Raw genomic sequence first — 13,291 nt, forward strand, 5'->3', positions numbered from 1 at the left:
ACTGGTCACTTTTGCCATCCAGCTAGGCTTAAAAGAGAGCCGATTCCAGAGCAGAAGAAAGATCTCACCGCCACCAAGGAAGGAGAGCCAGGAGTGGAATGTGCCCTTTGGATCTGGGATTCCTGTGCTGAGACCCTCCTGGAATTAGAAGACTGAGAGAGAGACAGAGAGCTGTAACACTGAAGACGGCAAGAAGCCGTGGCAGAGAAATGGTAGCAACAGGGACTGCAGAACAGGGGACTGGCAGGAAACCTGCAGAAGCAGCAAGAAAGCTGAGTGCCTTTGGGTAGAAGGATTGCTGGCGGTGTACAGTGCCTCTGGGCACTTGGGGGAGCTAGGTTTGCCGACCCACAGAGCTAGAGGTGAGCGTTTTCAGGTTGAGACTTACTGGCAGAGTGCGGTGCCTCAGCGTGCTTATCAGCGGAGCTAAAAGAGCTTTATAACACTTGCCTGAGCAGGGCAGATGCCGAGGGGCCAGAGAGAGGCGTACCTGCAGGCATGGCTGAGAAGAGGCTTTCCTGATGGAAGAACTGTATCCTGAGTGTTCCCGAACCTGACTTATAACCTGTTATTTCCCTAATAAACCCTGTAATCATAAGCATGATCTCTGAGTTCTGTGTGGCCACTGCAATGAAATATCGAACCCAGCAGAGATGTAGAGAATGCTGTGGGAAGGGCAGTTGTCAGAATTGATAAACATGGCAGAGAGTAGAGGCATGCAGACATGCCTCATGCCTCTGGCTCATAAGAATCAGCCTTGGGCTGTTGATCCTGACTCTCCTTCTGCTTGTGAAGTTAGAGGGGGTCAGACATTGCCTCAACATCATTCTTACAACATTCTTTCAACTAGCTGTAATTATGGTTTATTACGGTGATGTTTCTTAATGAACTATATAATTATGTATGAATTAAATCTGTATTTATAATAAAATGTTTATTTTATATAATGTTATAGCAACTCTGCAGCTTTGAACTGGGTGAATATTAAAGTATTAAATATTTTATTGCACTTTGCCTTTATGTATTGATGTATTAGGTATGTTAGCACACTTTGTATTTCTAGTTTTTTGTGAATAAATTCTTATCAATTAAAAAAAAGTAGATCCTGGTTCAGTATATCTGGGAGCAGAAATGCAAATTCTTAGCACAGGGTCAAACCAGAATGAACCAGTCTGAAGCACTGGTTCATACATAACAGGGTCCCCACCACTGCAATATGATGAGCTAGAGAAGAGCAGTTCTTCACCTGCTTCTACAGGAAAGTTTCACTCAAGAATGAAGAGGCTGAAATAGCAAGTGGAATTTAGCAACCAAGCAAGGGGATTTATTCAATCAATTAAAGAAATTGAACTACAAGAGCAGATTTCCAGTCCTCCTTGTCACACTTTGAACAGCTATGAGGTAAACAAACCCCTAAAATTGTATTTTCCTTAAAATTATTTAAATCATTTACTTTTCTCAATTTATGCTACCCAAACCCACCAAAAAGAGGAGGGGCGTACAAATAAGCCTTGCAGTTTCCTATTTGTGTTTCATCGTCCAGCAACTCAAAATCACAGAGAAACAAGGATCGGAGCCCAGGAAGTCACCCAGCCCCACCCTCTTTGTAGATGAGCAATCTGGGGCCCAAAGGACCAGAGCAAGTTGACTCAGCTGATTAATACCTGGGCTGGAAGTAGACTCCGGGCCTCTTGATTTCCCAGAAAGAACATTTTCATCAACCCAGAGGGGCTCTTGTCTCTACTGGAGTAAAGCTAGCTCAATTCAGCACAACTTTGTTGAAATTTAACAACTGGTCATTGCAATCACTTGGTTAATCCAATTTAATGGAAACTTTCCTCAACAGCTTTGGTTTTGTTTGGGCCTCTTCCAGGTAACATTCCTACATGTGTCTGGAGAACTGACCTGACCAGCAGCTCGTGAGCACAGGCCGACAGGAAATTTTAGAGGGACCATGGCCAGCCCTTTCTTCTTCCAGTAATTCTCTGCGTTGAATTTTTCTACAGCTGCTTTCCTCAGTGGGTAAGAAGACATGGCCATACATTCTCTCCAACACTGGATCAGGTTCTTGGCATCAATCTCTTGTTTGTAGGGTGTTTGATCAATTTCTTTGTACATGTTTATCATTCGGACCTTGAAAAGAAGAGAAAATTAAAAGAGGAAAAAATCAGCATAGTCTCTTCCATTCACTGTCGTCCTATTCAGATTTGAATTCTGCCCCTCCTGTGAGACCCAAAATGAATTTTACTTATTACTCTTTGTCGAAGCCTTTCCCAATGCCCACTGCATAATATTCTTCTCTCCTACACCTATACCTCAGAGCATCTATTAAATGTGTAAGCACATGCTTATATGTTCTCTATGCTGCTCCTCGAAACCCTAGTAGTGTAGTGGTTAAGGGCTACAGCTGCTAACCAAAAGGTCGGCAGTTCGAATCCACCAGGCACTCCTGGGAAACTGTATGGGGCAGTTCTACTCTGTCCTATAGGGTCGCTATGAGTAGGAATCGACTTGATGGCAACAGGTTTATGCTGCTCTTATATAAATTTAAAGGAAAGAGTCCTTTCCTTATATTTCTTATATAGCTCAGCTCAGACCAGGCACAACATAGGCTCTTAATTCTAGTTGCAATGGTGAATATCTGCTAAAAAGTAATCCTGAACTTAATTTCCAGGCTACATGAATTGGATTATTCAAAGGCTGTGGCAAGGTAACTGCCCACTTTCAAAACAAAAAATATGAAAAAAAGAAAACAAAAAAACCCCTTTGCCATCAAGTCATTTCTGACTCACAGTGACTCTATAGGACAGAACAGAGCTGCTCATAGGGTTTCCAAGGAGCAGCTGGTGGATTCAAACTGCCGACCTTTTGGTTAGCAGCCAAATGCTTAACCACTGTGCCACCAGGGCGCACCCCCCCTCCCCCCCGCCAAAAAGAAAGTGTGTTTAAACATAACCACTATCTAGGATGAAGAACAAATTAAAAGATTCCATTCCAGGGTGTCTGAAGTGCTGAGTGGAATTTTTCCTGTATTCCCAGAATTGACGACCAATGCCCCAGTTGAAAACCAAAGGTGCCAAGTATTTCACATTCTCAGGTGAGAAAACTCTTAGCAGTAGTGACCACTTACCTCCCCAAGCTTGCTGACAGAACCATTACAAATACATACCTCCCTTCCACACCTAAAAAAAAACTGTTAGGTCAATGTAAGAGGAAGACTGTGAATTAGTACACTATAGCCGTTTTGGGGAAGGCGGTGTTTTTAAGGTGGCTATTCTCTCCCTAAGAGCTCTGGTGGCACAGTAGGTAAGCACTCCACCACTAACTGAAAGATTGGTAGTTTGAATCCACCAGCTGCTCCATGGGAGAAAGATGTGGCAGTCTGCTTCCATAAAGATTTATAGCCTTGGAAACCCTATGGGGCAGTTCTATTCTGTCCTATAGGGCCACTGTGAGTTGGAATTGACTGTATGGCATTGGGTTTCTTCGGGTTTATTGTCTCCCTAAAATTCCTTGGGATGAAGGGGAGCCTTCATCTGACTCTCCTCCTTAATGCTATGAAATATGCTACAGAGAGATGGGCTGTGATGGGTTGTCCAGGAAGGAAAGGACAAGGGCTACCCTACCCTTAAGTTCAAGAGACATAAAAAGGATGGCTCTTGTGCATAGCCACAGACCCCAAAGTTGGGGGGAAAGAAGGCTGATGAGCTGGGGCCAGGGGCTTGCCAAGGGTGGCTGTGGCATGAGGCAAAATGAGCATCAGAGAAATGTTGCGTGAGATGCCAGCTGAGGGTCAGTTGGAGACCCTCACAGGGGATTGTCAATGTCAGGGAGAAATGACAGAAATGTGGCCCACAGACAACATACTCAAAGAGTGGCTACATCTAGCCACGGAGAGGACAGTGAACTTGGTGAAAGAGGTTACATGGGGAGAAGTCACAGGCACACTTTTCTCAGAGGGTCCAATTCAATCAAAACTCCCAGCCCCATTTGGTGTTGCTGAAGGTCTTTGGAATATATCTCATCTTTACTTTTAAAACGTATCCAACATCTGTTTTAAGTCTGTATTCTGCTTCTGAAAATCCAAACTTATTAAAGTTCCTTTAATAAATCTTTGTTGAATTGACACCAAAGTAGAGGGCAAGAAAATGGTCTATGAAGTTCAACAGTTTGGGTTTCAGTTTTTACACTCTGAAGTTTCTCCTGGTCCTTTTCCTCTTCCTCCCAGCCCCAACACCACCATGGAAGGCAAGGGGGAGGAGGAGAGGGTAAGAGAGAGCACACCATGTCTCCCCACCCTAACTCCACTCCAGGATCTGGAGGTGTAAGAGGCACAAGAGGAGGAAAAAGTTCATGTTAATGAATGAAGTTGGGACTGAAATAACTGGAAGGAAACCAGTTTAGTAACTGAAATAACTAAAACTTTGTAATGGCCGACTGAGATATTTTTAAGGAAGTACACTACTCAGGAAAAATGGGTTTGATGGAACTTGTTAGTAGCAGTTACATCCCCAGCCAATGAAGGCTCCTCACTAAACATGTTAGAGTCCAGTGTTCCTCAATATTCTCTGTCTCCAAGATTTTTGAGGAGTTAAGACAAGGATCTCTAAACATTGGAGGCCTGGCTCTCTATTAACTAGTTAGCTTGTTAACCTTTGGCAAAGCATTAACTTCTCTGAATGTCAAATTCCCAACTTGAATGACCCTCAAAAGCCCTCCCAGCTCTGAAATTTGGTGTCTTTTGGGTGTCTGACTAATTTAGTATTACCTTCTCAGGGGACAAACCACATTTGGCTGCCACTTCTGTGATACAGGATTCAGTGATCAGTCCCGCCTGAGGAAAGCCAAACCCACGCAAAGCCGTGTTGGATGGAAGGTTGGTTCTGCATGCCAGGCCCCGACAGCGCAGGTTGGGAAACTTGTAAGCATTGTCCATTTTCAGAATTCCCATTTCTATCACCTGGAGAGATTCAGAGTGGATGTGATAAGACCCTCGTCTTTCTGTACTTGTTTGACCATCCTGAGACCTCAGACTGAAGTGGTCAAAATGGCAGCCCCACCCTACCTACATCACCTCAAACATGCTAAAATATACCCCTGCCTCAAATTAAATATATTGTGCTATAAAATAATTTTAAAGGACTTGAGTAATTTTTCTTCTGAAATCATTATTTTTTATTCTCATATTTTAGAGCCAATACTTTTTTACTCAGGTTTCTAACACTTCCAAAGGCCTTTGAAAAGTTCATAGGCCCTAAGCATTGGATCTGTAGAATGTAATAAACAAAATATTCTCGGAAAAGAGGAAAAACAAAACAAAACAAAAAAAACCCTTTGGTCTTTGGTTTAATGCAATGGTTCTTAATCAGAGATGATTTTGCCTCTCAGGGGACATCTGGCACTGTCTGGAGACATTTTTCATCAAAAATGGAGTAGGGGCAAGGGGGCAGTACTACTGACATCTGCTGGGTAGAAGTCAACGATGTTGCTAAACATCCAAAGTGTCAATAGGGCCAAGGCTGGGAAAGTCTGGTCTAATGCTTACATCTAGGAAAAGTACTATAAGCATGGGAAGTGTGGAAATAACACACAGGTGCAGACTTAGTCAAGATCTCTGGGCTCACTCTGTGAGCATCAGTAAGTGACCTATGGCTATCCGTACAATGATGGTCTTTATGCTTTTATAATTAAATATGATTTGACTATAGAACATTTTTCAAATTAAATCATTTTGCATAATACTCTTTCCAGAATGTGAATTTGTTCCTGAAAACACTTACAAATAATGACTCATCCAGGAAGGCACCCCCATTGCTATAATGCACCATATCCAGGGCCAAGATTCTGCCATCATTCATGAATCCAACCTGGGGGAAGAGAATTGGCTTTTGATAATGGCACTAGGGCCAACTCTTTCTAAAGTTTACATGTCACATGTGAACTGTCCACAGGTTACTTCTGTCCCATTCAGAGAGAGCCTATGTTCACTTTAAAACTAGAAAACATCATTTATTCTACAACCACTCTCTCCAAGACGGTCTCCTTTCAAACAGAGAGTCCTTTGATCCTTTAAAAAAGGAAAGGTAGAGAAATACATAAAAGCAAAACCAACAAAAATCCTCCTGTTCAATCTGTCACTGTGGCTCAGTCAACCCCTTTCTCTCTTCCTAAAGCAAATCAAAATGTATAATTTCATGCATGACCTTGCATTCTTTCCATAGCTCCTTGAATTCTGGCTCCCATCCTTATATTTCTACCGAAACCTTTTCCTTTAAAGCCACTGATCATTTTCTAATCTCCAAACCTGGTGTCCCACTTGTAACATACTCTGCACACTTTTCTCAGAGGGCCCAATTCAACCAAAACTCTCAGCAGCATTTGGTGCTCCTGGACGTCTTAGGAATAAATCTCAATCTTGCTTTTAAGATGTATCCAACAACCCTGTTTTCTCTCTGCACTCTGCTTCTGGGTCTCTTCCGCAGTAACCAGAAGAGAGGCCAAAGGCACGGCCCATGAAGTCTAACTCATATTCATCTCTTTCCATAGTGTTTCGCTATGTCTGCCTCACCTTTTAATTAGAGGCTATGATATGTGCATTGTTTTCTTAATGACTTCCTATATGTAAGTCTAATTCTCCCAATAAAACTGAAATCTCCTTCAGGATTAAGTTCACTTCAATAAATCTTTGTTGAACTGAACCAAATTCAAAACATAGCTTAGGGTGACTGTGATTTGAAATAGATACATTCATTATCTTCTAAAAATATATGTTCAGGTACACTACTTGTGGCAGAGGCAATGCTATACATTCAACAAACACTCCTTTCTTTCATACTGAGCATGGGGGAAGGCTATTACATTTCTCAGCCTTCCTTGCAGTTATGAGACAGAGTTGCAGCCAACGAAGTTATGGACAGAAGAAAGATTCGCCGTTTCCAGACCTGGTACTTAAAACATCTCCCAGATGATCCTCCAAGCTCCCTCACTGCCTCTATCTGCTGCCCCCTGCAGAAGATCCATAGGAAGACTCAGGGGCCTTAAGGTAGCGTTGTCCAGCAGAACCTTCTGTGATGATGGCAATGTTCTATATCCGCACTGTCTAATATAGTAGCCACTAGCCACATCTGGTTATTGAGATCTTAAAATATGGCTAAAGCAACTGAGGAATTGAAATTTTATTTATTTTGGTTACTTTAAATTTAAATAGCCACATGTGCCTAGTGGCTATCACGTTGGACAGTGCGGTTCAAAGGGGTGGTGGTGCCAGTTAGTCCACCCTGATAAATATGCTAGTAAAATCATATAGCAGAAAAAAAAAAAATTTCCACTTTGGAATTGTTCTAGAAATTTCTGGGACATCATTTTACAAACTTACCCTTGATATACTGAAAAATGAAGAACCGATCTTAACTAACCGCAATTTCACATAACACTATTGTCATAGGAATTACTTTTATTTTCACTTCTTTTATATGTGGCAATACGTATGGTTGATTATCAGATCTACTTTCACGGATATATATACTCACATATTTTCCAGTTGTTCACTCCATAGTAGCCAATACCAGCTTGTGCTTTTTCACAAACTGACATCTCCGAGCAAAGCAGAAATGCTTCACTGAGCCAGCCAGTGATCAGTCAGCACAAGGAATGGAAAGTTAACAGAAGCACAACGTGCTGGTCTGCTAACTATTGCTCAGTACTAGAGAAGAGCCAAAGCTTCTTGCTTTGCTGCACTCTGCATTTATGGAATGTTGTATTTACAACTTAAGTCCTTTTTCCTTCTTCTTCATTTACTTACTTTGTACTTTCCCAAGTAAGGGTGGCGTCCTGCAGTTATCAACATGTCCTCTCCTCGTTCCAGAATGCAACGAACTGCACGACCCTGTCTAAAACAGAAAAAAATCAAGAGAGGTAAACTTCTTTCACCAAGTTGGTAGTATCTGGGGTTTATATAACTCCTTTTTTAGTGAGAGCTTAAGAAGAGTCCACACACATTACAGAGCAGAACCACTCCCTGCCCGCAGGCTGTGCTGCTCTCAGGCTTTCACTGTGGCCTCCCCTCTCTGGGTCAGGGCAGAACACAGGCATTTACCAGGCGGAGGGAGGCTCTTGGGTACCAGAGGCTCCAGAGCACCGTTGTGGCGTGTTTCTCACTGTGATAACAACCTCTGCTATAGGCAAATGTTCTGAGGCCACGTTACAGACATAATAGACTCATTGTGAATGGAGGAGCTCAGCTGTTGTCTAATTGCCAGGTGCTCCCTGGTAGGATACGTCTGGAATCAGGGTTTTTTTGCTTCCTGGGATGGGAGGAATTGGCCTACATTACTTGGCAAAGAAATTAAGCCATCTAGGTGTGCCTGCTCCAGAGACAATTTCCTATGGTAATATTTTGAGATCCTGAAAGGAAAGTGGCAATATAAGTAAATAAAACGTAACAAAAGGAAAATTCCATTTAAATTAAGTGAATATATACGCATATGTATGTATATGCGTTAGTATACAAAAGCTCAGTTTTAACACATGGTGGTGCAGTGGTTAAAGCTCTCGGCTGCTAACCAGAAAGTCGGCAGTTGGAACCCACCAGCTGCTCCTTGGGAGAAACTTGTGGCAGTCTGCTTCCATAAAGATTTATAGCCTATTCTACAGGTATTATCCTGTTTTTATTGTGGTTTTTAATCCTTCCAATAATTCTCATTTTGGTTCTCAGAATATGTAGCTGGACAATATAAGAAAGAAATTATAATAAACTAGCAGCTTTTTGTACATTTGTATATTATACACGATTTTAGATAATCTTGGCCCAGCTTCTTCCTCATTAATTCCAATACTGAGAATTTTCACACGGCCTCATTTTATTTTTAGTTTATTTAACAGACTTTCTCCACTTACTTGTTTGCAGCGAATGCGGTGATGGCTGCCATGATGCCAGTTTTGGTCACCTTTCCCCCAAACGCCCCACCAACACGCCTCACGTGGCACATAACCTTGTTAGATGGGACCTTCAAGGTTGAGGCAACTATGTCCTGTGAATGTTAACAGTTCTCATTAATCTGACCCATCTTCAGCAAGGGCTTAATCGTGACCCACTGTTAGATCCACCGTTCTAACAAAACGAAAGTGACTTCTGAAACGGGAGTGAGACAACACTGCGCCTTTTGATTCCTTAATGTTAGATGATACACAAACTGCTAAATGAGGGAACAAATTTCCAGTAACCTTAGCATGTGTCCCTGACTGATCTCAGCAGTACTGGGTTATAATGACAATGCTAAAGCCTTTTTTAATATTAAGTAGGCCTTGCAGTGTAAGGAGCCCTCTTGGTACACAATGTCTAAATGCTTAGCTACTAACCGAAAGGCTGAACCTACCAGCTGATCCTCCAGAGAAAAGATCAGACGATCTGCTCCCATAAAGATTACAGCTTTGGAAACCCTCTGGAGTAGTTCTACTCTCCTATATAGTCACTGTGAGTTGGAATCAACTCAATGGCACACAAGAACAACCACAAGCCTTTCAATACCAACAAGATATGTTGGTACCAATAATTTTTTTGTTTTTCCTGTAAATTATACCTAAGGTGTTCCTCTTGTTATTGTGTGTCGTCAAGTTGATTTAGACTCACAGTGACCTGGTATGACAGAGTAGAACTGTCCTATAGGGTTTTCTTGGCTGTCATCTTCACTGGAGCAGATTGCCAGGTCCTTCTCCCACGGAGTCGCTGGGTGGGTTCTAACTGACAACCTTTCAGTTAGCAGCTGAGTGCTTAATCATTTGTGCCACCAAGGCTTCTGAAGTATCTGTAGGGCACACTAATCCCTAGGGATATTGTCCCTGAAGCAGTGAGATTTCACTGCCTTCCAAGCCTCTTCCAGACTGGACCTTTCCCCTGCATTCTACTGTCTCCCCTGGAGAATGAGCACTTCTCACCTACCACTTGATTTCTGTTAAGGCTGACCAGTTGCTCTTCCCTGAACGCAGGTCTCTCTCTTCCTCGCCATTCCAGCATTTAGAGGTCATATCATCTAACAACTCATTTGTACAGATGAAGAGCCTCAGGAGGATGAAGTGACAGGCCCAAGGCCACACAGAGAACAAGGCACAGAAAAGGATTGGAGTTTATTCTTCTTAGTGTTCCACCTTTTAAAGGCCCCATTCTCCATGTTCCTACATTCCTGCTTGCTGTGGTAACTACACTGGCTCCTCAGACCCACTGAATCAAGATCCCTCTTCTGCGTTGTTTCCCTTATATGCATCCCCATGCTTACACCTAGCCTCCCCTAACACCCTTATTCCAGCTTGGGTAGCCTTTGTGTTGCTCCTGCTTTATTATGTGCATGCTGCCTAGTACACAGGACACAGGCAATAAGTGTTGCAGAATGGATGAGTAAACTAATGAGGGAATGGTGTTTGATCTTGCTGTGGAATTGCCTGGAAATGGTCTTTCTTTTCCTAATTACCGGGATAAATCTCACTCTCACTATAAATCCAAATTTATGACATCTTCACAGGACCTCCTGGATTATTCTAGCCCTTAGCAAACCCTACTTCCCTGTATTTCCTCCACCCATGTAGATTTTGACCTTGTTGATTTAGTACCTGTTTTGCATTCTGTCCAGTACTATTTCCTAACTGCTTCATGTGCATAGTCGCTGTAAAGTTTTGGAGGGCAGAGCTCTCTCTTTTTTCTTTTGTATACTTAACAGTGTCAAGAGGAGAGCAAAAGAGATCTGCTGGTTCTATAACTGATTTTAAAGTTACAGAACCACAATCAAAAGGCCCTATTTTAATAACACTGTCCTAAAGCCTTTGAAATTATATGGCTATTAATACCAAAATGGATGTGGCTATTAGTACCCACTACCCTTTCGGTTTCTGAAATGACGTTTTTATCACTAATTGCTCTTGGTACATTTTGTTAGTAGAAACTGTTCAGCCGTGTATCCTCTACAATGGCCCCATATTACCTGTATGTATTTGGGAAACTGTGTGGAGACGTAGACATCTATTTCTTGATCCTCTCCTTTGGGAACCACAAGCATGCTTTGGGTTTCCATATAAAAATGCTCTTGACCTCCCATATGTATCTCGCCTGTCATAGAAAAATACACCCGAGTCAAGGAGGCAGTCAGATAGAAAAGGTCACACACCCCCAGCTCTTATCACCTTATGTGGGAATTCCACTAGCAGTGCTTCTGCTGGGGCAGCAAGCTACAAGAGAAAGAAGGGCCATAAAAAACAACGTTTGGCTTTCACTACACCTGCAGATTTTGAGTAGAGTTCTGTAGGGGAATCCAACGTGTCTGCCAATATACTGGTCATAGGGAAAGGTACATGTTCATAGTTGAAATGCTATGGCAATCGACTTCCAGGACAAAGATGGAGTAGACGTGTTTGTCTTCAGCAGACCTACCCTAAAGGAATGGCTAAAGCAAGTACTTGAAACAGAAAGGAAATGATAAAAAAAGGAATATTGGAACATCAGGAAGAAAGAACAATGGAAAGAATTAAAATATGGGTAAATACAATAGACTTTTCATCTCCTCTTGAATTTTCTAAATTGTGTTTAGTGGTTGAAGCAAAAAATAAAACATTGCTTCATATGGTTCTCAATGTATGCAGAGGAAATATTTAAGAAAATTATATTATAAATGAGGAGAGTAAAAAGATAGAAAGGTAAATAAAGACAAATAAGGTGAGGTGTCTGTACTTTACTCAAGCTGGTAAAATGCTGGCACCAGATGTGATAAGTTTATATACGTATAAAATTTAACAGCTAGAGCTACCACCAAAAAATCTATACAAAGAGATATACTAAAACAAACTACAGATAAATACAAATAGAGCTCACAGGAAGGTGGTAGGGGGAAGGATGAAAGACGGAGAACAAACAGAATACAAGTAAGACCAGTCATCATGTTAGGTGGAAGGCACCACTTTTAAAAAACTAAAAATGTACCAGATAATAGTAACTTGCAAATTGTTTAAGGGAAATTCTTAAGGAAATCTTTTACATTTGAGTCTGGAAAAAGACAGAAGCCTCCTATCTTATCTAAAACCTGAGTAAAGTAAGAGGACAGAAGAATGAACAGGTTCTTCTTCACTTAGGAAATATAAATATTAAAATTTCAAGAACTAATCTCAATTTCAACTTAAGCTTTTAGCAGAGACTGCACACTGGCAAATCCCCGTTGTTGTCACCAGGCTCAAAATTCATAGCTTGTGGTATTAGTGATTCCATCTATCCACTCAGAATTTACGGTGTTAAATATCCACTTCATTTAAAACATACAAAGCTAGAAAATAAATATACAAACAGAGCTGTTCCCACTTAACCCTGTAAGACAGGCAACGTTTAGAGCCCTATTACACTGCTGCCCAGCCCCTATCTTAACATGTACTTTCTTCACCCAAGTGTGACTCTCAGCGCTCTTGGTTGGTAACCAATTTGATCAGCTAATCCATGGGATAAAATTTTAGCCCAGTATGGGTTTAGGAGTGATTCCTCCAGGCATACATACATTTTAATAAGAGGCCCTTAAAGACCAAAAACCCTCTAAGACACAAAGGAGTCTATCTTTGCTATGCTCAACAGGGCAGTTTGTGGGGAAAATGATCTTGGTTTCAGCGCTTTCTTAGGTCTCCTGCAAACCCTGCCATAGAGATTGTCATCTACTATCCCAGTGCAGGACCCTGGTGGCCCAGTGATTAAGAGCTCGGCTGCTAACCAAAATGTCGGCAATTTGGATCTACCAGCCACTCCTTGGAAACTCTGTGGGGCAGTTGTCTCTTCTATAGAGTTGCTATGAGTTGGAATCAACTTGATGTCAACAGGTTGGTTTGGTAACCCAGTGCGAAGCCCATCTCAGCTAACAGAATTAAAGAAAAAAAAAAGGATAAACAAGAAGAGGCATAACGTAGAGGAGAGAACACTAACTTCAGCGTCAGAAACAGAGTAGATTCTTGGTCAATCACATGCTCTCTGGCCTCAGCTGGCTCATTTGTAAATGGAGATCTTTAACGCCCCTCCAGTGCTATGGCACCATGAATATTTCTTCACAGTTGGTAAAAAAAACAACAATAACATCACTCCCTACAAGAACACATTCTAAGACCTGATGTAATGCTCCACATACTTTATATTTTAAACATTGTTTTTTCTCTTTGAACAGGTATTTTTCTAAGAGGCAGATAAAGTGCTATATAATGTTATGACTATTACCTCTAGTTACTGCTCATTCAAATAGTCAAAAATTCTTAAACCAAACGGAGTAAGAAAAAGGACCTC

General features: G+C 41.6%; 1 protein-coding gene across 1 annotated transcript in view; it reads right to left on the reverse strand.

Annotated features, from left to right (window-relative positions):
* Positions 1 to 13,291, reverse strand: part of AOX1 (aldehyde oxidase 1) — a 90,769-nt gene that overhangs the window by 25,299 nt on the left and 52,179 nt on the right. Inside the window, 6 exon segments of the mRNA NM_001303261.1 lie at positions 1,906 to 2,133; positions 4,769 to 4,960; positions 5,781 to 5,867; positions 7,802 to 7,889; positions 8,896 to 9,029; positions 10,971 to 11,095. Of these exon segments, the coding sequence (NP_001290190.1) occupies positions 1,906 to 2,133; positions 4,769 to 4,960; positions 5,781 to 5,867; positions 7,802 to 7,889; positions 8,896 to 9,029; positions 10,971 to 11,095 (854 nt within the window).

Source organism: Loxodonta africana, chromosome 6, assembly GCF_030014295.1.
Source record: "Loxodonta africana isolate mLoxAfr1 chromosome 6, mLoxAfr1.hap2, whole genome shotgun sequence".
NCBI classification, from domain to species: domain Eukaryota; kingdom Metazoa; phylum Chordata; class Mammalia; order Proboscidea; family Elephantidae; genus Loxodonta; species Loxodonta africana.